We start from the raw sequence: 25,053 nt of genomic DNA, 5'->3' as shown, positions 1-25,053 counted from the left end.
ATGGGAGACCCAGAAGAAGCTCCTGGCTCCTGGCTTCAGATCAGCTTGAAACTGGCCGTGCGGTCACTTAGAGAGTGAACCAGTGGACAAAAGATCTTTTCTTTCTGTTATATCCTTCTCTTTGTACATCTGCATTTCCAATAATAATTTAATTTTTAAAAAAATCAACTATGTATATGGTTTAAAGTAAAACCACTTTCTCTGCAACACTGTCCACTACTCGAGGATGACATAAGCATCTGCATAAACAAAGAAGATCTGAAACAGCACAACCTGCAAATAACAGCCGCAAGGATTATTAGTGCAGAATAACATTTTGAGAAACACAGCCAAGGTTCCAGCCAGCAGGGGTCACTACAACTCCCCAGTGCAGGACAGCGACTGTGCTTGCGAGACCTCCACCCACATCCCTGGCTCCAAGAGCTGAGTCAGTGGGCAGCAGGGATAGGGGAAGTGAAGGAGATGCAAACAGAGGCGGCATCTGTGCTAACGTTCAAGTGTAGCTGCATCAAGGATCATGAGATGCGTACCTGTAGAGGGTTGCTATATAATCAAGCCTCTTTTAAAGAACATGAAGGCCTTAAGTATAGCTGCTGAATAATGATCAAATGTCCAAGAAATGAAGTAAAACACCCCTTGGAGAGCAAAGGCAGGAGGAAGATGGAGCCTGGTGAGCTGCAGGTACATAAGACAGACTGGGCAGTGGGCACCCTGACTTGGTGCTCCTGGACCTCGGGCAAGCTTCAGTAGGGTGAGGAAGTTACAACTTCCCACCCTCTGGAGCTGATGGCTGGGAGCGGGGAGCTCCAGCCCAGCACAGCAAGCGCTGTGAGATCTGCCCAGGACACAGCAGGTAGGCCACAAAAGTTGGCAAAGCATCTATTGGGGAAGAGGGATGAGAACAAGCCAGCTGTGCAAAGCAAGGGGAAAGGCAGGGATGCTGGGCCCACTGAGGCAGCACACAGGACCAGGTGTGCCTACTCAGAGAAGGTTAAGGGGAAGGTGTTTGTGCCAACATAACATCAGTGGGTCAGGACTAAAGGGCTTGCAGCAGGCCACACAGCTCTTAGCTTGGGGCAAGGACGGAGCGGAGAGGGCAGATCTGGACCCAACCATGCACCAGAGGATCCCAGCCTGACTGGCAATATGGGGAAGCCATCAATGAGCCAGGCCACTCAGAAAAGCTGGTCTCAGAGAGCCACAGGCCAAGGCCGTGTTTGAGGACCCGCCCAAGGTGCCCTTGGGTAAGGCACTAGGACAGTACAGGCAGCATTTCGGAGTACTGCATTTACTAACAGCAGATAGGAAACCCTGCCGTGGGGGCGGCTCTTTCGCCAGGAGACGTCTTCAGATCTCTCTTGCGCCATCCAGCCCCTGGCCGAGGGCTAGTCACAGCTCTCCATGGGCTCCCCACAGAGCACAAGCTGGAGTCGGGAGGCAACACACAGGGAACCTCAAGAGGTCTGTAGGAAATCTAGACTGAAAGAAGTCTGTTCTACTGCAAAGCACTTTGGGGATCCAAAAGTAACTTGTTCATTAAACACCTCTTCCACAAAGTCTACAGCACCTCTTGAAGAGAAGCTGGTCGTGTGGCACAGAGGGTTAAGCCTCCACCTATGCCAGCACTGCATGTGACTGCCGGGCAGGGTCCTGGCTGTTCTGTCTTCATACCTAGTTCCCTGATAATGTGTTTGGGAAAGTAGAGGAGGACAGCTTCAGTGCTCGGGTACCTGCCACCCATGTGCAAGACCCGGATGGAGTTCCTGACTCCCAGCTTCAGCCTGACCCCGTGTGGAGAGGGAGCCAGCGGATGGAAGAGCGTTGCCTCATTCTCTCATTGCAACTCTGCCACCCAAATCAAGCAATCCTTACAAGACACTAATAAAAGTGGCAGGAATGATAACTGGTGAGTTCTTCTAGGGCGGGAAGCACCATACCGGGCCTGCGGAAGTGGGATATAGGAATGGAAACTGCCCAGCAGGTGGGGCATCACCCCCTCCGGGGCCAGCAGGAACATCAGCAGGCAGCCCCAGAGAGCCAGATCTGATACCACCTGTGTTGATATTATACAGTAGAAATTCCAGTGCTTTTAATAATTTACTGAGGAGTTACACATTGTAGGTCCATATTAAACATTACTCGCATTGAGGCTGTTAAGTCTAAGAAGTATTCCATCAAGGCAAACAGACATCATTTTAAACTGCCACGTGCTAATTTAAAATATGTATCTGCATCTGCTTGTGCGCACAAGGATTCAACTTCATTGACTGCTTATGTATGCATGAACAGAGCACCATGAACTTTCTCTAGGACTACAATGCTCCAGGGCTGCATCCATGTGTGGACGTGAAAACCCCCTGTGTGTAACTCAGCACTGTCTAAGCTGCATCTGAAGTCAAGCAATGGGGGTGGGGCGCGCGGGGCACTCAAATCCAAAGAACTTCATTCCCTTGGCCCCAAAAGCCAAGCCTAGGGAAAAAATATTAGTTGTTACTGACCAACCTGGAAGCCGGGCTCAAGTGAGTCGTAGTCATTTCTAGTTCTGCATACAGAAGTTGCAGACACTGAGGGTCAGCTTTGCCCTTGTTTGGTTGGGGCTTAGGAAAGGACTGTCCTCGCTCTCCACCCTCCCACTGCCCCAGGCAGCCCGCAGCCCCAGCACGGCTCAGCAGCAGCTTCTCCTGGCCCGCCCACAACGCACACAGCCTTCAACTGAGACTGTGGTGGCCCCTGCCTCTCTCAGCCACTCGGCCACGAAGACCTGGGTGCTCATTCCTGGGGGTGCTGCACCACCTGCAGGAGGAAGAGCCATCCCGGCTGAGGGGCCAAGAGCAATCGGGATGCCAGGTCCTGCTAGGTTCCCTGTTGGGCCCATTTCCATCAGCTCATGCCCCGTGTCTGGTCCAGCCACATCTGCACACTGAACCTCAGCAGGAAAATGCTAAGGTCACCCTGGGCCTTCACATCTTCCATCTGAAGGCTCCAGTGTCAAGCCCAATTAGGATCAAGAACGCGCCAGCCTTTTTCCTGCTTATCTGACCGTCATCAGTTCATCTCAATTGACATGAGGAGAAACGGGGACAGTCCCACAGCTCGTGCACTGACCCAGGCTGCAGCAAGCATGGGTCCTGCAGGCCTTGCGGGTTAGCCTGGTCCTTCCGGCGGGAAAGAAGCCTGCCGGCCCGCTGGGAACAAGCTCCATGCTCTGCAACACCTGCTACCTCACTGAACTGACAGCCTCTCTTTTCCTTCTTTCCTTTCTTTTTTTTTTTTTTTAAAGATATTTGAAAGCAAAAATACAGAGACACAGAGATGGAGACCTTCCATCTGCCAGTTAACTCCCTAAACAGGCAACTATCAGGCTGGGCCAGCCAAAGCCAGGAGCCCAAAATTCCTTCCAGGTCTTCCATGGAAGACTTCAGCCATCTTCTGCTGCTTTCCGAGTTGCATCAGCAGGGAGCTGGAGGCATTCTGGGCTGCTGGCCTTGCAGGCGACAGCTTAACTTGCCATGCCACTTTGCTAGCCCTGTGAAGAGTCTCAAAAACCTTTTCAGGCCTTTTCTCCAAAGAACATGACATCGTTTTATCACATCCAATAAAATGTGTCTCAGAAGATTAAATGATACAGAGCCCGGCACTGCGCCTCAGTAGAGCAAGTCGCTATCTGTGATGCTGACATCCAATGTGAGTGATGGTTTGAGTCCCCAGATCTCCACTTAGTGCTAAGTGCACCAAAGATGGCTCAGCTGTCTGGGCCCCCAACACCCAGATGGGAGACTGAGAGGAAATTTCTGGCTCTAGCCTTGCCTAGCCTCGGCCTCTGCAGCCATCTGAGGAGCAAACCAGCAGATGGAAGACCCCCCCCCCCTCTCTTTTTGTAACTCCTTCAAATAGACAAATCTCAAAAAAAAAAGTAAATAATACAAGATACATTCATACTGACAGACTATACTTAAATAGGACAGCTTACAAAGCAAATACATTGAAACTCAGCTGTGCAGCTTCAAGGTCATGGCTTCGGGTCTAGGGAACAGCACAGGGTGCCACAGCCCTTCCGCCCAGCGGCAGTGCCACCAACGAGGTGGCGAGACAGCCCTGGCCAGCTGGTACAGGCACTGTTGTGGAGCCCCTCCCGTGGCAGCAGTAAAGTCATCCCTCGCTGCACACGCCAAGCCCTCTGGACACGTTCCCAAGGCTTGATTACGGCCTCAAGGTCTGTGAAATCACTACCTTCCTCATGGCCATGCACATCCAGAAACGCCTTCCCTGGTGCCTCACCTCAGGCTGGCGTGTTCGCTGCCTCCTACCTGAGCTCCCTGTACTCCTCACCACCTCCCAGAAAGGGGATCAACGGAGGCCAACAAGGGCACGCAGCAACAGGTCAGGGTGCAGGGGTGCCCAGAAGTCCAGCAGCTGAGGAGTCAGGAGAAGATGGAGCTGGGGCATGGCAGAGGTCACTAGACACGCTCAGGACACATCTCCAAGGTCAAGTCCAGGATCTCAATGCAACCCAGCCGGGAATCGGCCTGCATTCCTACCAAAGCCCTCTCCCTGGGCTCTTCAGTTTTGCAATGTTATGAGACTCGACTCTGAGTAGATGAACCCATCATTTCTTTTTGTCCCACACACTGTAAGACCTTAGGTTTGGCCAGTGCAGTGGCACAGAAGTCTAAGCCACCACCTACTATGTGCTGGCATCCCATTTGTGTGCTAGTTCAAGTCCAGCTACTCCACTTTCAATCCAGCTTGTGGCCTAGGAAAGCAACAGAGGATGGCTCAGGTCCTTAGATCTCTGTACCCATGTAGGAGACCTGAAAGAAGCTCTTGGCTTCTGGCTTCAGTTCAGCTCTGGGGTTGTGGCCATTTGGGGAGTGAACCAGCAAATGGAAGATCTCTCTCTCTCTATTATAACCTTTTCTCTGTAACTCTCTCAAATAAAAGTAAAATAAATCTTAAAAAAAAATTTAGGTCAAGCAATTAAAATACCACTTGTCATAAATGTGGAAAGACTATTACAACATTGAAACGTCTGCAGGACTGACCCTTCAGGACACCTTGCGTTAACAAAGCGTATGGAGCATTTAATATGAGCTAAATGCTCAATTACACACCCTAAAGGTCCCAAGTCTGGGGACTTCCCTCCCATACCATCAGAAAGCCAGAAAGGGAAGGGGATATATGGAGACCACCCTGAAGAAGGGAGGGGTCCTCCCCAAACCCTGACATGGGGTTGGGGAGGAGTGCAGCCACACGGCCTGCCCAGCTCACCCATTTATTGACCAGATTTGGAGAGACACTCCTTCTCTCCCATACCAGAGTAGCATTTCATATAGTAAACCTCATGGCTCCAGCAATCTCCACTGGCATGGCTCACTCTAGGCCCTCCAGATGATTAGAAAGAGCCATTATCACAATGTAAGCCAGAGCACAGCGAGCTGGGCTGTGGGGTCCACCAGAGATTGGAGAAGGGCTGCCCACTGCGTACACCTGTCGTCTCCCTCTGGGAGGCCTGGCGGGCTATGACTAATGCATTTTAAAAGGATACTGCACATTCAGTTAAAGACCCAGAGGTAAACACAAAATGTAAACAGCAGTATGGTTGCTCTGGCAGGAGGTTTTAACTGTCAGGGGGGAGGGTTCACACCACCCTTTAACAAGAAGCAGATTAGGATAAGCAGCCAGAGAGCTGAGCTCTTGGGGACTCTCACATGAATCATTACACTGGCTTCTCGGTGTGGGGAGCTTTCCGCCTCAGAGGCCATTAGTGCTGCTTGATGTTGTGATTGTGCACAATGCCCTGGACAGCCACAGCGGCTCGAGCCGTCTCCAGGGTGCAAGGAAGCCTGGGAAAGAGCCAGTCCATCACAAATGCGAGCCCTGCACATTGAGGGGGCAGAGGAAGGGCTATCAGTTTTAAGTGTTAAAGGACTTAGTGCTGGGTGCAAAATCAAAGCACACTAGTCCCCAGGGGGCTACCGGCCACAACAGCCAGGAAGGCAACTGTGAGTGCTAACAGCAGGAAGTTTAAGTGCACCCATGGCTAAGGGGCACAGTCCCTCCAACAGGTGCGGCCAGCATATGTGCAAGACACAGACCATGTATCTACATTGCCAAAATTTCTCACAAACCTGGATTTTTACCATGTACTCTCCTTTTCTGTTGTCATCTTAGGGATCCCAACTGCATATGCAACTTTGCCTACAGGGGCCAAGAGCCTGCGTACTCAGACCTTGCCGCATTCAGAATATTTAGAATATTCAAAATATTTCTGAGGATCCTCCATGAGCCCAAGAAAAAGATTTAAAGACATTTTCTAGAAAATGGGGGATGGGGCAGTGAGGGAAGACAGAATTTCCAACCCTTGGGGAGAAAAATTGGGAGCTCTGACTGTCCCCAGGTCCCAATAAGTAGGAAAAAGTTAGAACACCACTGATAAGGGCATGGCCAGACATGGTGCCCCTCCAGATACACACCCAGCTCCTGTTGTTGTAAATGAATGTGATGGGGGGGGGGCAATGTGATGCTTCAATTAGCTGATCCTCCACCTGCAAGCACTGGCACCCCATATGGGCACCAGTTTGTGTCCCAGCTGCTCCACTTCCCATTCAGCTCCTTGCTTGTGGCCTAGAAAAGCAGTGAAGATTGACCCAAAGCCTTTGGACCCTGCACCCATGTCAGAGGCCCAAAAGAAGCTCCTAGGCTCCTGGTTTTGGATTGGCTCAGCTCTGGCTATTGCAGTCATTTAAGAAGTGAATCAGCAGATAGAAGATCTTTGTCTCTCCTTCTCTCTCTCTAAATCTGCCTTTCCAATAAAAATAAATCTTTAAAAAAATGTGATGACGTGTTCAGATACAGGGGCTAACATGCAGACAATGCAGGACAGAGGACACAAGTTGGGTTCTCAACTGGTGAGACCACTGGGAAGACATCAGCTACTCTGGGACATCCCACCTACCATGATCACTGGGGCAGAGGCAGTATGAGTCTAGACAGTTACAGACAACACAGGCTCCTCGGTTAAATCTGGTGTCAAGAGCCCAGCAATCTGTGAAAGACTCTTTAGGGACAGCTGGGGAAAGGCAGGCAATGGGTCAGCTAATAGAGCCCATTATGCAATGACTTCCAATTTTGTGAAGATAGTTTTTTGTGGTTATACAGAAATGTGTTCTTTTTGAGTTGTGAAAGAGCTTGGGGGCTAAATGTCAGACCATCTCTAATTCACCTTTGTATATTGCAAGGAAAAAAGCACATGAAGCAAACACAGCAGAACGTTAACAACTTTGCCCAGGGATAGTGCCAAGCCCACAGGTGCACGGTGCTGGCCCTGTGTGCTATCACGTCTACATGCTTCTAACTACCAGTGAACAGAGGGATATTTCTGTCCACTAATGTCCCTGAGCATGTGTGAGTATGTGTGTGTGCTTTCCTCCACTGCTTCCCCAGGCCACAAGCAGGGAGCCGGAAGAAAAGTAGGGCAGCTGGGATACAAACCGGTGCCCATATTGGATCCCGGCGCATGCAAGGAAAACTTTAGCTACTAGGCTATCATGTTTGGGTCCCCATGTGTGTTTTAAATTTCAAAACATCAGCTACCAAAAGGAAAAATGACAGCAACCTAGGCAGTGCAAATGCGACGCTAAAGGCTCACAGTGAAGAAGCAGTTATGAGCAAACCTCTCACAACCTCCAGGACAAAAGCAGGAAACACACAGCTCATGGCCAGCACTGTGCATCTTAAGGAATGGCTTGAGACCTCAAATGCACTGTAAGTGACTTCACATGAAGACATGATCACATGTAGAGAAGGAAGGGCGAGACAAGTTAATGCCTTGAGTGTGTGAGCTCACGTGAGAAAGAACACAGCTTGAAACCTATAAAGACAACCTAAATTTAAAAGAATACAATATAAGCAATTCACTAATAATTTTAATAATATAAGATATTACTTAGCAAAGTACAAGTATTGTAACTCTTTAACAGTTGATGATGCTCACTCATTGTTCAAAGAGCCTACCCAGGAACCATCAAACCCACTGGCCAGGTTTTTACATCTACTCACTCAAAACTAGCAAATATCCAGTCTCAGCTTTCAGGGAGATCTGAGTGGTCAGCTAGCAAATGACCCATCTGAAACCCAAATTCTTGTCCTTCAAGAGCATCCAGCATTGGAAACTTCCGAAGTCATGTAAATGAGGACTTCAGTGCCCCCCAATGCTGCGGCCCTATTTTGCTCCTGGGTGAAGGACAAGCCCTTAGTTTCCTCACCTACTCAAAGTGGGCCATGGCTGCCTCTTCACCAAGTCCAGGCTGAGTCCGAGGACATGACATTGGGTTCCTGCACAGTGCCAACCAACCAGCAAGCACGCCAGTACCAGCCTGGGAACCACTTCTACCAAGAGCCCAGAACCTGGCTCAGCTACAAGCTGTCTAACTCCCTAGTGCAGCACTATTAACCTTGTACTTTTGAGGCTTCCTCGTCTGCAGAGCCACAAGCATAGCTGCTGCATGGAGCTCCTGGGAGGACGGTGGCAGCTGTGCCAATTACATGTGGCACACCAACTTAGAGGCTGAGTTTCCTAGTCACCCTCCTTACACTCCACCTGTAAAAAGGTATCCGGTCAAGTCCACAGCGGTCTGCCGGTCCCAACTGGAGCTGCGGGTGAAAGCTAATGCTGCTTTGCCCTCTCATTCCCGACTGCCTGGGTCACAGCACCCAGAAGTTCCCTAACCCCTTCCTTGCACCCTTGGCTCTATCCTGACCCTAATGCTAAGGTTTGGTGCACAGCCCTGGCCCTGCATTTCCAGCACAGCTCGGCCTTGGACACCTCCAAGCGCAAGTTTCTGCAACCTTGCATCTCAGAGTGGACTTTTCCTATGAGGTGCCAGGTAGTCATTCTGCATCACATTGGCATCCAACGGAGACTTTCCCTGCCTGTCCTAACTCTGATACCAGCCTTGCCCTCCACACTCAACTTTCATTCAGTCTGGAATGGCCCTATTCTACTGGTCTGCACAGTCTTTGTGACAATCAGAGAAAGCACCTTCCCAGAGGCCTGGAGAGATGCTTGACAAGCCCAGGACACCTTATAAAAGGGCAAAAAACAGTGTCCCCTTCTCCCAGGTTGGCAGCCTGTTACAACACACCACAGTCAAGTTCACTGATTGGGCAGCTGCCCCAGACCCAGGTTTCTGAGCCCACAGTCTCACCAAGTCTGCCAAGATAAGACTGGAGTAAGCAGAATGCCTGGGAAACCACTACAACACAGGGAATGGCAATTGTTTTGTCCTCTTGGGAAAGGGCTGGGGACAGGAAGAGAGGCCTTCCAGACAGAGGAACAAGCATAAGCAAAGGCAAGCAGCAGCAACCTGCAGCACACAGAGCTGTCAGTGGATGGGGAAGTAGGGGATGCCAGGAGAGCAGCAGACAGCCAGGGAGCTGGGCGCCCAAGCGGGCAGGCCCTCCTGCAAACACTTCTCACATATTGATTGCCAGGCGCTTGCTATGTGCTGTGCTAGGCCCTGGGAAATAATGAATGAAATGTAATTCTAGTCACCAGCACGGGAGAGGAAGACCTCCAAAGCACCAAGTCAAGCACTCTGCTGGAACCATGCCTAAGGCCCATCCTCCCACACTTGCCTCCCCGCCAACACTGTGGACCCGCAGTGACCACAGGAGACCTGCAGGGGGTGGGCAGCAGGTGATGGAGGATACCAGGACCCAGAGAGCAGGGCATGGCCTTCAAGGATGGCCCCCTAAGCACTTGTCCATGTTTGGGTAAGGCTGGAGAGGGGAGGAGTATGGCAGGGGTGGGGGTCTGTGAGGACCAGGGCCCGAGGGACACAGGTGTACCCGTTCTCAGCAGGTGTGGCTTCCCCTGGGTTGGCTCCCCGCACTTCACCTAGGTGAGCCTTGTGAAATCGGCCCAGGTGAAGGACAGGTCCATTCACTCCCCTAGGCAGACTGGAGCCCGAGACTCAGGCTGTACCAGCTGTCAACCTGTGGGCAAGGACGGGGGCTCCACAGGTGGCACCCAGGGCTTATAGATGACCTTCCTCCCTATCCCCCCCGCTCCCTGCAGGTGACCCTAACTCTGCACACCTGAGTATGGAAAGTGCTTGCCACACACTCCACAAGGTCATAGGCAAACAAAGACACATACCTGGCTCCAAAGATGTCCTTTTTGGCGAGATCAATTCCAGAAACAACCTTTACTCGGAGAATACGGGACTCTCCCTGTTGAAAGAGAAGTAGACAAGGGTAAAAACCTACTCTCAGTGGACCAGTCTCTCCCACCCAGTGTCAGCGATTGCTATTCAGTCCAACCTGAATCAAGTGCTGGGAACTCTTCCTTACACCTACATTCTAGTTCTCAAATTCTGTGATTCTGGAAACTTCCAATACCCACATTAAGAAAACACAGACTTTATTCAAACTAGATTCCTGAGAGCAAAATAACTTTTCAAATTATATTTGTTTCCATCTTTTGTTTCAAAACCAGAGAGAAAGTGAGATGTCTTGCCTCCACTCGTTCATTCTCCACATGCCTGCCGTAGCTGGGCAGGCCCGCGATGGGGCCAGGAGCCAGAAACTCATTCCAGGTTTCACACACAGGTGGCAGGAGTCCAGATACTTGAAATCACCTGCTGTCTCTCAGTGCATGCATTATTAGCAGGTAAAACTCAAAACCAAATCCTCCCACCGGGGCAGCTCTCAGCCTCTGCTGCTGCCTGCCCCCATCCCTGACATTTGAAGTATTTCCCAGGTTGGCCAAGAACATCACTACTCACCTGTAACAACCTAGATAAATGTCCAAGTGCAGTGAAACACCACATATGACAAATAGTTTGAGGTTTATCTTTTTTTTTTTTTCTACCAGATATAGGAAAGAATTTTGTATAGCAAACTATTACTTCCAAATTACTGTGTTTTTCAAAACAATTGCATCAGCAAACAAAAAAAGAGTTATTTAGTTCCAGTAGGTTATAAAAAACATCATCCCAAATGGAAATCACTCCAAACTGCCTCAGAAATCTGACCAAGGTTCACTCATTCATTTGTCCATTTCATCATTTAGTTCCACACCTAAGCAGCTCTAATGCATTGAACTAGGTGCCACGAAATACAGGAATGTGCTCCAGGGACTGCTGAAGATGACAGAGCACCAGGGCAGGACCCTGAGACAGCACTATGCCAGCAGACATGGGTTAGTCAGAATGTTACTTAAAAAGCTAAGACCAGGATTGGCCAGATGACTCAGGTGGAGGGAGGGCAAAAGTCCAGGATGAGCCTCAAGTTTCCAGCTTAAGTTACTGTTTGGCATAAACTGAAACAGAGAATGGAAACCAGAATGACTTTCAAACAACTGGATGGGAAAACGAGATGACTAAATGAATAACTGGAAGAAACATCTGGGCTGAGCTGTAGATTTGGGAATTATCAGTATGCAGCTGGTGGTTACAGTCCAGGGTTCAAAGAAAGTTACCTAAGAGTGAGAGAACAGCCAGAATGGAACCCTAAAGATTCCAAGCACTGGGCAGCGGGGCTGGAGTGATGAGTCCCGCGTTGTGGTGTAGTGTGTAAAGCTCCCACATGCAGCACCGGCAGTTCATGTGGGTGCGGGACAGAGGCTTGGCTGCTCCTTTTCTGATCTAGCTTCCTGATAATAGACCTGGGAAAGCAGCAGAGGATGGTCCAAATGCTTGGGCCCCTGCACTTAGGGGAGACTGCAATGAAGCTTCTAGCATCTGGCTTTGACCTGGTCCAGCCCTGGCCATTTGGAGTGTGAACAAGCAGGTGGAAGATTTTTCTGTGTATGTGTCTTCCACTCTATAACTTTTCCAAACACATACATACATCTTTAAAAAAAAAAAAAAAGAGTGGGGTTATGTGAAACTCTTACATAGTAAGTGAAGGTCTACAGGAGGAAATGAAAACTTAATGATTTGGTCACTGCAAAATGCAACACTGAGGACCCAGATGATAGATCCATGCCCATCAGCCACACAGATCCCACACACACATGCATGTAATCAGAATGCATGCTTGAGATAACTCATACTCCAGGATTACCCCTGGCCCAAGGCTGTCCATGTGCAGCCTCACTGGGTAACGCAGACACACTGAAGAGGACTTCTTCGTGCTGCCAACCATCCCCTCACCAGCACAGCCTGCAAGCACTCAAGCTGGACAGAGTTGAATGCACTGGGCCATGTTCAAGGCAGGATTCAAACGCACAAAACAACATCAGTTGGATTAGCGGTGCATTTGAGTGTTCGTAGAAATGCCTGCTCACAGCGTTGTCCCCAGCTCCCCTCACTGTCGGGGTCCGGCCTGACCTAGCTCCTGCACACTCAAAGGCCAGCAGCAAGTCCAGAATTCTTTCTTTAGGGAGGCTGAAGGTTTCTCACAGCAAACAATACCCTGCAGCAAATCCCAGGCCCTGCTCAGCTCTGGCATTTCTTTTTACAAGTAGATCAAAACTCCACAGTGCCCCTGTAGAGAGTCCTCTGCAACACCCTGGGGCCCACACCACACAAGATGGCCAAGAGTCCTCAGCTGCCTCAGAGGCAATGAGGAACCGCCCAGAAGCAGACAGACAAGAGGAGGCTATGGTCAGGGAAGAGCGAGCTTCGTTCTGTTGTCCCCTTCCCTTTCGCACTTGCCCCACCATGAATACCGCAGTATTCTCCCAGTTGCTGCTGTGTTGGGGCACAGGGGCAAAAGACCCATGGAGCCACAGAACAGGGATCCTCTGAGGGCAAAGAGCGGCACACCAGGCCAGCCTCAGGGGGCTCATGGAGCCAGTGTGCGGTGTGGCAAATGATGACCCGGAGGTGGCCTGAGGAACCTGCTCTCAACCAGTTCCAACCACAGCAGCAGCAGTTCAGTCACCACTGTCCTGTGAGGTCACTAACCTAGGGAGACGAGGAAAGGCCATGTGTGGGATGCAAACCAACGTACGCACAGAGTCATATGCAAGTCACATAGTGGGAGAATTCTGGTAGGAAGTTCTCCCTGCAGCGGGGAATCCTGAAGAGAGCCCGGGGCTGACAAGCTTTTAACCAGGGGCGGAATCAAACCTTCGCTGGAGGTGGAGGAATCAATCAGCTGAGCCCAGAAGCCCAGCTGGTGGCTGCACTTGCTGCAGCTTACAGCCACTCTGCTCTGACATCAAAGGCCTACGTTCCAGGAGCAGGCAAAAAAAAAAAAAAAATACTGGGATAAATGAAAGGATGACCAGACAATCTTCTCCTGGAAATGAATTTATTCATGTAGCAAATATGAGCACCTGAGCTATGACCTAAGGCTACAAGGCCAGAGCAGAGGAGCCCTGCACCTTGACAGGCAGGCCCACCCTCTGGTGCTGCAACTTGTGCAGCAACCCTGGGCCCTTAGCACGTGGGGAAGCACACAGCCAAACAAAGGCAGGTGCCTATCCAACACTGCCAGCGTGTGAACACATTCACTTGCACTAAACAAAAGCCGGGACATGAGCCAGTGCCCAAACAAGATCCTGGCACATGAAAGGGGAGGACTTTAGCCACGAGGCTGCCGTGCTGGGCCCAATCACTAATGGATTTTAGAAAATCTTCTATCTTCTAAAAGCTACTCAAACATCGACAGTGAATTCCACATGATGTGCTACAATACTGTCAAACCTATAATGGCATTTCTTCCTTGCAGAAGTACATAATGAGTGGCCTCATCATGCACTGGGTACACTGCAGGGATATGAACAGAGCGGGATTCTGCCTCAAAGAATCCCCAACAAGCAGGTAGAAATAACACGAATACCCAATGCATAAAAAGCAAGGTGTTTTTAAAAAAATTTTTTATTTCTTTTATTTGAAAGTCATAGCTACAGATAGAGAAAAAGAAACAAACAGGTTCACTCCCCAGATGGCTACAATGGCCAGAACTGGGCTGTTATGAAGCCAGGCACTTAGCCTAGGGCTCCCACGTGGGTGGCAAAGGCCCACAAACTAGGGCCATCTTCCATTGCTTTCCCATTGCACTAGTGGGGAATTAGATAGGAAGTGGAGCAGTCAGAACATGAACTGGCAGTCAAATGGGATGCCAGTGCTGGCTCTGCCCACTATGCAAGATCATTTTTGATGCTGGTGAGTCTCTCATGGTAACACTGGCAGTTAAATGAAAGCAACCGAGTAGTTGTACAGGGTGCAAGACTAATGGCTCTGAGAGGAGACATCAGGTTGAAACTAGAGGGCACAGGGCAAGGAGTCTGGTAATGCAAAGGAGAGCCCTGTGGGGTCCTGGACACAGAAGGTCAGCCCCCCACGAGGGAAACCCTTCAAATCTGCCAGCCCGGGGAAGCACCAGAATGGCTGAGGAAGGGCAGTGCCAACGCTGCCCTTCGGTTTTTCTAAGAACCATGGTCGGTGACTGATGTATAAGGGACAGATTACAAGGGAGTGAGAACCGTGACACAGAGAAACCGTGTGTGTGTGTGTGTGTGTGTGTGTGTGTGTGTGTGTGTGTGTGTGTGTGTGAGAGAGAGAGAGAGAGAGAGAGACAGAGAGAGAGAGACAGAGAGAGAGAGAAAGTAGGTGGGTGAGTGAATGAGGGCTTCTCACAGAACATATACACCACAAAGAAATACGACCAAAATAAGGTGTCAGGCTTCACAAAGTCTCTAGCAGTTGAACATATTCGACTGAGTAATAGCGGAGCCAGCTGTTCAACAAGCTATTTTCCTTTTCACTGCCTGGACATGCAGCGGGACTACATTTCCCAGCATTCCTCATAATCACGTGCAATTACAGACTCAGTTCTGGCCAATGAACACCAGCCAGAAATAACGAGCCCTGTACTATAGATCCATAAAGCCATCCAGCTCAATGTCCTCCATTCTGGTCCCTGCTGCTCTGCTCGAATCATATGAAAGGAGCTGGGAGATGGCAAGCACGACGCAGGTGTGTTTCACTGAAAACCAATCACTGCAGTAGCAGCGAGCCACACTTCACACAGAACATCGTCTCATTTTTATAAAATGTCAGACAGATTTATCTGACTTTAATACGGCAGTGAAACATAAAATGAAAACAGAAGTTTACCTTGGTGCAAGAACTCTGTTGAAATTACATACATACGCAATCATCCAAATGTTTATGTAAAATGGATGTTATGAAAAGATGACAGGTAGATTTGAAATATTTTCTTCACCCAAATTAATATCTTCTTGAGTTTTATTTTCCATACCACGAGAAAAACTAAACGGAAATCTTTCAAAATCCTGGCAGTGGCATCACCCAGCCTTGCTGTCATTGTCCAATCAATCAACCTACTTCCGCCATCTGCACGATGGAGTCACTCTAGCCACCTGCCAAAGGCAAGAAGAGCTGCCTGTCTGCAAGACATGAAAGGGGACCCGGGGAAGGCACCTGCAGCAGCTGGGAGCAGAGGGGGCCTCAGCATCTCCAGTAAGCCTCTGCTCACCATAAGCAGCTCCTACTGGGAATGTTACCCCGCTTGGACGTTCAAGGAAGAACCTGACTCTGTAAAAAGTTTCGCACATGAGCTCTAGATAGACAGCAAAAATGCCTTATCTTTATGTCCTCAAAATGACAAGCCTAACCCCAGATAAGTAAACACCTGACAAGGTGTGACACCTGACAAGGTGTGTGACTAACTCACCAGACGCCTGGGCCCCTGGCAAGGCAACTGTATTTTCTGAAACATTTTATGACTTTCATAAAATCTAGGCATGATATTTTGATACCTGTTTACAGCTCCAGTAGAATTCAATATTTAACTAAGATAGCTTGGCTCTGACAATGGAAACAGTATTCACAGACTATGCGATGCAGAGGAGGAAGGAGCAGAGAAGGGAGAGGACAGCTTCCTGCATCTCCTCCTGTCAGGGATCTAGTGTTTCCTCACTGGGGCTGAGCAACAGGCCTGGTTCCATGCACTGCACATGTGCTTTCCTTGCCCACTCCATCTTCTAGTTCTTCATCAAGACCTGGAGCAAGATAAGGAGTCCCAGCCACTGCGGTGGGACAGGCTGCTAAACCAGGCGCTGCACTAGAAGACAGGTGGCAGTCTGTCTTGTTGGCAGCCCTGCTCATGCAAACTGCGTGTGAGTGGTTACTAGTGTGACCTGCACCACCCACAAAGTCTAGAAGTGCAACCTCGACTAAATACTGATTCTGTGGTCAACTCCAAATCCCAGGTCCTGGGTCACAGCAAGTCTGAGAGGAAGGTCCTCAGGTCCCCTCTACAGCCTCACATTCCCACAGTCCAGTGTCCCCTGGCAGCAGCAGTGCCCTGGGTACCGCAGGCCAGCTATGCTGACTCACTGTGCCCTGGGTGTTGCCCATTCCACAGATCTGCAAAAATGTAACATGCTGTCTGCCCGTCATTACAGCATGACAAAATTCTCACGCTTGAAAGACCCCTTGCACACTGCCTGCTCATGTACCCCACCCAGCCAACACAGCTTTCAATGTTTTTTTTTTTTTTTTTTTTCTGAAGGGTAGACAGAGATTTTCCATCCACTGGCTTATTCCCCAAATGCTCCTAACTATGGCAGCTAGGCAGACTAAAAGCAGGAGACAAGAACTCATTCCAGGTCTCCCACTCAGACAGCAGGGGAACGCCAGCACCTGTGTCAAGATGGGACTTGAACCCACACTCTGAGATGTAGGCATCCCTGGCAGCAGCCCACCCACTGTGCCACAACAGCAGACTTAAAAACAATTGTCTACATCATTCCAGCCTCTTCCTCCCCACCCAGCACACGTTCCTATCACCACCATCTCTTGCAATTTCCTCTCCTCCCCATTTCCTCTCTATCCCACTCCAATTCCTGACCTTACACTGCCAACACCCTACCTCAAATCTCTATTGTTTCTCCCCTTGGCCCAAACTGAGCGTGCCCCAGGGGTGTGGTGACTACAACCTTTTATGCAAGAGGAAACTGTGACTAGCCCCAGCCCAGGGCCACACACCTGCTCCAGCCTAAACAGAAGCTGGCTCTGAATGTGGCCAGCAGGGAGGCCTCCAGCACGCAGGGCTATCCAGCTGTGTGTGCCGTGGCTCTGTGCTCACCAGCTCCTTGCAGCGCCCAGGATGAAGTTCAGCCATTCGCTGTCCCAAATAATGGCATCCATGCCTGACACGCTGAGGCACATAGGCAACCAAGCAACCCAACTGCCCATGCTCTGCTAGACAGCAGTGGTCATCACATCCAGTGCAGGGGAAAGGTTAATGCATGAGGAAAAGTAACAGCTGCAAATGTAAAGGCTCCAATGACCTGAACACCAAGAAATTAGGCTGTGTGGCTTCTAACCACAAGGAGCCTTTAAGAAGTTTCTAGAAAATGCACATCATCTTCTTACCCCTTTAGCACAAACTTTTTGGGACATGGCTGCACCATGCTATTTCTATTCCCCCACCTCCATTACACCCTTGTGCAGGGCTGGACTCAGGGACTCCTTTCTACAAAATGAAACATAGGGAAGAGACAACATGCCACTGTCGAAGTAAGTTGGTAAAAGGTGTGTGGCAGGGCTAGCATTATGGCAGAGCGAGTTAAACTGCCATCTGCGATGCTGGCATCCCAAGGGTTCCAATCCTGGCTGTTCTGCTTCCAATCTAGCTCTCTGCTAAAGCATCTGAGAAAATAACAGACGATGGCCAAAGTGGTCCTTGCCACCCAGGTAGAGACACAGAGGGGAGTTCCAGACCCCTGGTTTCCACTGTAGACATCTGCGGAGTGAACCAGCAGACAGGAGAATTGTGTGATGGTGTGTGCGTGTGTTCATGCCTCTACCATTTCAATTTTAAAAATCCCCCTTAAGGAAAAAAAAGCCAGGAGGCTCGCTCCCCACTCCCTCTCTTTGGACTCCCTCCCTGGACGGAGCCAAGTGCTGCCGTGTAGTGAGGGTGCTCAAGCAGCCCAGAAAGGCGAGGGCGGCAAGGAACTGTTCTTTGCATTGCTCCAATGCAGCCCTCAATGATATCTCCAGCCAAGCTTCCTGAGAGTCCCTGACAGCCTGCCTCACACAGGCAGCACAGAGCATGACCAGCCGACTTGGGCACTGCCAACTTCCTGGCACACAGAGACACTAAGACGGCAAGCACTTCTTGCTTCAAACACTGCTGAGTCCAGGGACAAACACTGCCATGCAGTATAATAACTAGCACACATGTGGGGAAATCCCACACAGTAACCATGTGTTTAATAACACTCTCTGTGTGCAAAGTCAAGATCTATCGGTGTATTAGGACAATGTTTCAATAACAGGAAAAAGACCCCAGTGAGAAGTTCAGACGACCGCCTGTGATGTCTCACATAAAAGCACAGTACAGAAGGCATCATCCCCAAAACTTGACAACCTGCTTGCTGTTATGGCAGTGGCCACGTCATTGGTAAGAGATATGGAGCCACATGCTCTGTAACTACACTGAACACTTGAAACAAAAGCAACTCCAGAAAGCTGAAGATGCATGATCAAACATTAGCAAACAACGACCGAAACAACTCCAGGAAATGTGGTAGCACCAAGGGGACTAGCCGAGAGCCTCAATCTTGCAGGCCCTGCTGCAGCCGTTCAAGCAACTGTAAGCTCACCCTTCCTCTGCACACCATGGTTTCAACTCCATCCATGGATGGCAGCAAGGCACCACCTGGCGAGCACAGCCTGTCATCCTTTCTGAACTACCACACACCAGGCTCACAGCTGCTGCCAATGTGAGGCAACTGCTTTGTATCCTCATCCACCTGCTGCCACATGGGCCCACCCTGCTGCACATTCCTTCCACGGCTCTAGACAGACTTCCCCGTGAACCATGTTACAGTGCCATTCTGCTGAGGCAGTAACTCAACTTAGCTTTCTTCCTGATTTACAGCTCCCCATGCGTTCCTTACCAGGACCCGTTCCCCACACCCAGCACCAACTGCCTCTATTCGTTATCCCGAGGGTCTGCTCAAGTCCAGAGGGGTAACTCAACCCCACAGGCCGTCTCTGTGTCAGAAACAGGCCAAGGAAAATGAGATTACAGAACAAAGTTCAAGGCCACAGGTGATCATGCTCTAAGCATCAAAGCATATACATAAATAACCACAGTGTGACAGAGGAGGCCTTGTAACGACAACAGATGACAATCCTCTATGGGAACCCGCTGGGGAAGGCATTCAGGCTCATGTGAGAGGTGTCAGGAAGGGGAGAGCCCCGGGTGAGTAGGCACTGTCGCAGCAGGGCCTACAGGAATGAGGAAAAGGGAGGGACGACATGCAGGAATGGGCTGGCATCAGGAGAAGCCTGTGCCTGTGTCACTGTCCCCGAGATGGGCAGCTACATTGAGTGAGTGGCAGAAGCAGAAGGAAGGTGGAGGGGAATGTCCCAGGGAGAGAGAGGCCAAAAACACCAACTGTGACACCCCCTGGAGAACAGTAAGGTGGCTCTGGGAGGGAAGACGGGCACTGGCCCAAAGCTCCTCTGGGGAGCACAGCATGGCTCAGAGACAGAGCTCCTGGCCAGTCAGAGTCCGTGTCAGTGGGGCCCAGTGCTACCAGGCAGAAGAAAACAGAAGAGGGGGATTCCAGGTAAGAGGAATGGCAAGCTTGCTGAATTGGAGGTCATCGTCCCAGAAGAAGGCAGACACACAAGCAGGTGGTGAGCTGGGAGGACAGATCCGAAGCAGACAGCAGCACAGGTAGCCTGGCTCTGGGCCCTCCTGCCCACTGACGCTGCCACTTAAGTAACAAATCAATGATGTTCTTCTCCCTGTCTGTAGGTCTTCTTTTGTAAAGTTAGACTCCTGGACAACCACTACCTGCTACATAAGGCTGTTTCCAAGAAAAAAAAAAATCCTACTTCCTGGTCATATTAGAAAACATCTCAAGGACTCAGCAGCCACTCATGCCCAGTGGTCCACCAGACAGTGCAGAGAGAGAGCGCAGTCCCATCACCTAGAAAATTCTCCTGGGTCATGCTGTGCTACAGTACTAACTCAGGGCAGAGCACAGGGAGCGGGACAATAGGAAGGCAGGATCGGAAACAAAGGAGGAGGCAGAGACCTCCACACTTTAGGGCAACTGTGGACAGCTCAGCCAGGTGGCACTGTGGAATTCAACCACCTGGCAAAGGGACTGTACTATAGTCACATGTTCTCGGGTAAACATTTCCTGTGCAGTGTTGCAAAGGTGAGCAGCAAAGGCAGCTTTACACAGAATGTGACAAAGATCTAGGAGTTTCTGATGAGGCTAGCATAGGGCTAATGTCAAGGTCATGACACCCTGCATGTGCTCACAGAAAGAATGCTTAGAAAGCCAGAAAAGAGGTAAAATCAATCCCCACAAGGGTGCTGAGTTTCTTTAAGAGAACTACAGATATATGGGAAGCCAGTCAGAGGGATGGTTGCTAGACAGACGAAGAGTGTCTAGAAACAGCACAAAGACGTGAGGGTATGCAGGGGAGCCTGGCAGAGTGGAGACACTCCAGGAGCCACAGCTGAGTAGCAGAAAGATGTGAGCGAGGCAGCCTCCTCACCCACCACACCTGACCTGCCAGCCATACTGGGCCCACCTGCTCTAGAAAAGCTCAACAGGTTGCAGGAGAGAATCTAGCAATTCCACACTGGGGTGCCCCAGGATTTCTGCCAATTCCACAGGCCTTGCACTGGTTCATAAAGGTAACCCCATATGGCTCTCATCTGGGCCTTCAACCTCCTGTTAGGAAACTCCACATGAGTGCAGGTGTCAACACTGGAAACCTGTCTGTGGCTTCCAAATAGAGCAGAGCCATGGCATTCAATGGATTAAACAGTGTGTCTGGTATCCATGTCCACCCACTATAACCAAGAAAGACAAGTCTGAAAAGGGAAGGGTGCATGGATGGGCTGGGGGATGTGTGGGAAGCTGAGGAGCAGATAGTGGGAGTGGCCGGGTTAAGACTCACCCTAAGCAAGACCCTCACCCTGACAGGCCTCCCATCCAGTGGGATTCAAACACATGGCTCAGCCCCAACGCCGTGCTTGCAGGTGAATGACTGTTAAGAGTGGCTCTCAAGTAAAACACTAAATGTTCACTTGCAACTGACAAGGAGAAGAGGACAGGGGACTGTCTGCACAGGGTCATGAAATGAATGAGCTGGCCAGAGTTCCGGCTCCAAGGACGTAGTCACTCTCTTCCACTAATTAAAAATTCTTTTTACCAGAATAGTTGGTAAAACTCCCTGTAAAAGGTCTTCAAAGAATCCATTATCAATGGGTCTTTTGTTCCAAACTTCAAATCATAAGACAGGAAATAGTTGCAAATTCCTTTCAGATCACTAACGCAGGAATTATCCTGTGCTCAGAGTTCTAAAAATGACCATAATAAACAATGGCACTTTGTGGGAGGCCAAACCATCATAGCTGAGGATCTGAACTTGTAGATTTTTCGGGGTACTACACCCCTGAACTCTCACAGTGTACTGCAGTGTAAGCACAGCTCTCAAGATCAATGCGACACTTGCACAGATGGCTCTGGAAGAGGTCCAGGTTTCTGTGATGAGGGCTGCCTAAGGGGAGTGCTGTGGCCTCAGATCTGGGGTTCACCGAGAAGGGCCAGCAGTGTGATTCGTGGCTAACTCAAGGCTCCCAGATGCCCCATGAACAACAGCTCTCAATAGAACTCAGACGAGTGATAAGTGACAAGCGCAACAGTGAGAAGGACCACTGCGTGGCAGGGAAGGCTCAGGGCCACTCCTTGGCCATCATCAGCAGGCAGCAGGCTGCACAGTGAGCGTGCACAGAACACAGGAACCACACTGTGACCACCTCCACAAAAGGCTGGTGCCACAACATCCCAGCGCCCAGAGACTCTACCTCCAATGCCCAGTCACTTCCTTTGTGTCCCCAACCCAGTCCTGAGGATACAGCAGATGTGACAAGGTGCCTTCCTGTAGATGCCACACATGCCACCAATGCTGGAACGGTAGTGTTTCCAACCTCTCCTGCAATGTTTTAACAGGTAATAGCTCGCTCATTTCCCATCTGTACCTCGTCTGGTACTAGCTAAAACCCTCCGAAGGCAGCCATCTCTAACTCTTGAGCAAGTAAAACATTCTGTCTACTCCTGCGCCAACATTGACCACCCAAGAGTGAGAGCTGGGAAAGGATGATCAGGAGAACGCAGACCCGGAGATCTGGGGAGCCACCACATGTCAGCCCACAATTAAGGCACCTGGTAGTCCTCTCAAAAGAAGATGGGTACACACGCCAGCTCTGACAGATGACAAACCAGAGCTATAGAAATGACACTGACAGGGCTTACAGGACAATTATTCCCCTGCTGGAACCCACTTGTCAACTTTTGCTCAGGTTGTCTGCTTAGCCCTCACACATCACATTTCCTCAAAAGTCTTTCAGTTGCGAGTAAAGGTTAGTAAGTTACTTCAGTAAGTCTTCATTGTTCTGTAGCTCTCCTCTTGTCCTTCTCCATCACCACTTAAAGAGAGAGATTAATTTTTATTTATTTGAAAGGCAAAGTTGTAGAGAGTGAGTGGGACAAAGAAGTCCTCCATCTTCTGGTTCACTCCCCAAATGGTGGCAATAGCCAGGGCTGGGCCATGCTGAAGCCAGCAGCCAAGAGTTTCCTCAGATTTCCCATGTGGATGCAGAAGCCCATGGGAATACTTGGCCCATTCTCCATTGCTTTCCAGGGAGCGGGATTAAAAGTGAAGGAGCCAGGCCCAGCGCGATGGTGCAGTGGTTAAGGTCCTCGCCTTGCATGCCCAGGATCCCATACGGGCGCCAGTTCTAATCCCGGTGGCCCCACTTCCCATCCAGCTCCCTGCCTGTGGCCCAGGAAGGCAGTCGAGCCCAAAGCTTTGGGACCCTGCACCCGCATGGGAGACCTGGAAGAGGCTCCTGGCTTCGAATCGGCATAGTATCGGCCGTTGCGCTCACTTGGGGAGTGAATCATCGGATGGAAGATCTTCTTCTCTGTCTCTCCTCTCTGTATATCCACCTTTCCAATAAAAAATAATAAAAAATAAATCTTTAAAAAAAAAGTGAAGGAGCATTGATTCTATTCAGCACCCATATGGTTTGCTGCCAGTGCTACAGGTGCTAGCTTAAAGTGCAATGTCATGTCTGAACAGACAAAGCCCAGGGGAAGGCAGGGGCTGGACAGCAGGCTGCAGTGGGTGGCAAGGATAATGGGACACAGACAACCAGTAACGCCTAGAAAATCAAAGCAAACCTTGCTTTGCTCAACCACGTCCTTCTAACTGCACAAAGAGCCAGGGACCCTAAGTGAAAAAAACAACACCAATCTAAAGCTGGTCAGCAAACTACAAACTAGGTTTTAGCTGGGAGCTGGGAGCAGTCTACGTTCCTGTAAACAGTTTCCTTTCTGATAAGGTGAGGAGCTCCAGGAGATCCCGCACATGGCAGTAGAGACTCCAGTCAGTGAGACAAACAGTACACCCATCTTTGTGTAGCCAAGAAGATTCTGAGGAGGCAGACTGATACCAAAGGGTTTTTCTTGGTGGGGAGTGGACGGGGGTGGAGCCAAGGGCCCCCATTGCAAGCTCCTATCCAAAACAGTCATCAGGGAATTTCAGGTAGGTTCCAAGGGGTTATGTCCTGGGACTCCACTGTCAGCACCCTCCCTCTGCCCCAACGTGCCAGAAAAAGCTAGATGCAGATAGGGCAGGCTAATTCCAACCTGCAGCTGATCCACTCGCCTCGGTAAGATGTCAGATGACAGATCGGCATTCAGGCAGATCTCTTCAGACTGGGTGATGAGCCAAACTGCACAGGGCAGAGTTGTGTCATTTGTGTGCACTTAGCCACCCAAGTCAGTGCGAAAGGGCTAATGAGAAAGCAGGGAAGGGCTAGGGTGAGAGAGGGTCTTTTACCTTCAGCTCCCTGTGAGTCAACACTGTGACTAGCAAACTATTTGCAGTATTAAATATCCAGAGCAAGAAATACGATACTCTGCTTTGGGTCAACATCATGTTCAAATCCCGAGGCAATGATTCAGGCAGGAGATGGATTTCCATCTCTTTTAAATAAATAAGATGAAATCCACACAAGAAAATTCTGAGCAATCACAGCGCAGCCCCTGCCAAAAAAAAAAAAAGTGGTCTACGTGTGTTGGTTTGAAAATCCAAGCCACATGGAAAAGCTAGTGGGAGAATACCACTCCCAGCATGTCAGCCTTTAGACTACAAAGGGAAGCAGAGTGTGTGTGTGTGTGTGTGTGTGTGTGTGTGTGTGTGTGTGTGTTCACACAAGCAGTTGCCTGCACATGCGTAAACACCAACAAGGAACAAGAAACCAAAACCAGTAGCTGACTCTGGAGATAGGGCCTGCTCAGTGGGAGCCAGAGATAATAGAAAATGACAGACCAGGCTATTCACTTCTTTCTTTATATTCAGAATCAAAAGCCATCCAAATCCATTAAACAACCTATAATTTGTTATTTTTTAAAAAGCAATGATAGTTAATACACAAACAAATAAAGACCATATGAAATCTAACTTAAGAATGTTTAACCTGAGGAAAAAGAAAAGCTACTTTGTGGGAAGAGGGTGAGGGAGTAGGAGGGTTCACCTCTCTTAAAAGGCTGGTTCAGAGGGCCAACCTTGATGAACCCCAGGAATGAGAGCCTCAGAAGAGCAGATGTGCTTAGCAGGTGGGGGTGGGGGGCAGTGGAATGGCTGGTGGTTAGTCCAGGTCAAACACAGAGCAGGTGGCCTGCAGAGCTGTGCAGCTGGATGGCTAGTGGTGTTTGGGAGAGCCGAGGCTGGCAGCATCCCAGACGCAGGGAAAGTGAACCAGATGATACCTGCCAGGCTTTTCCAACTTGGACATGCTGCAGTTTTAAGGGCTGCCATGGTGAGCCAAAACCTCAGTCTAAGAAGAATGCTGTGAGATCACACAACACTTTCACTATGCACATGTCATGTTTCTAAGCACAGCAGTTAATAATTACATCCTCACTTAGTTCTCAGTGAGAAGCAAGACTTCACGAATCAGACTGCTTCCTACTTGCAACCAGTTTCAAATTAGCAGGAATGTAGCAGTCAACAGTAA

At 49.9% G+C, this 25,053-nt stretch overlaps 1 protein-coding gene across 1 annotated transcript in view; it reads right to left on the bottom strand.

Moving 5' to 3' along the window:
• Nucleotides 1–25,053, bottom strand: part of NEDD4L (NEDD4 like E3 ubiquitin protein ligase) — a 271,487-nt gene that overhangs the window by 178,425 nt on the left and 68,009 nt on the right. Inside the window, exon 2 of the mRNA XM_040985047.1 lies at nt 10,160–10,233. Within this exon, the coding sequence (XP_040840981.1) occupies nt 10,160–10,233 (74 nt within the window). The remainder of the gene's footprint in view (nt 1–10,159; nt 10,234–25,053) is intronic.

The sequence above is a fragment of the Ochotona curzoniae genome, unplaced genomic scaffold, assembly GCF_017591425.1.
Source record: "Ochotona curzoniae isolate NIBS_2020 unplaced genomic scaffold, NIBS_Ocur_1.0 contig_43, whole genome shotgun sequence".
NCBI classification, from domain to species: domain Eukaryota; kingdom Metazoa; phylum Chordata; class Mammalia; order Lagomorpha; family Ochotonidae; genus Ochotona; species Ochotona curzoniae.
The sequence above is the reverse complement of the archived record's forward strand: the minus strand, read 5'-3'. Positions and strand labels throughout refer to the sequence as shown.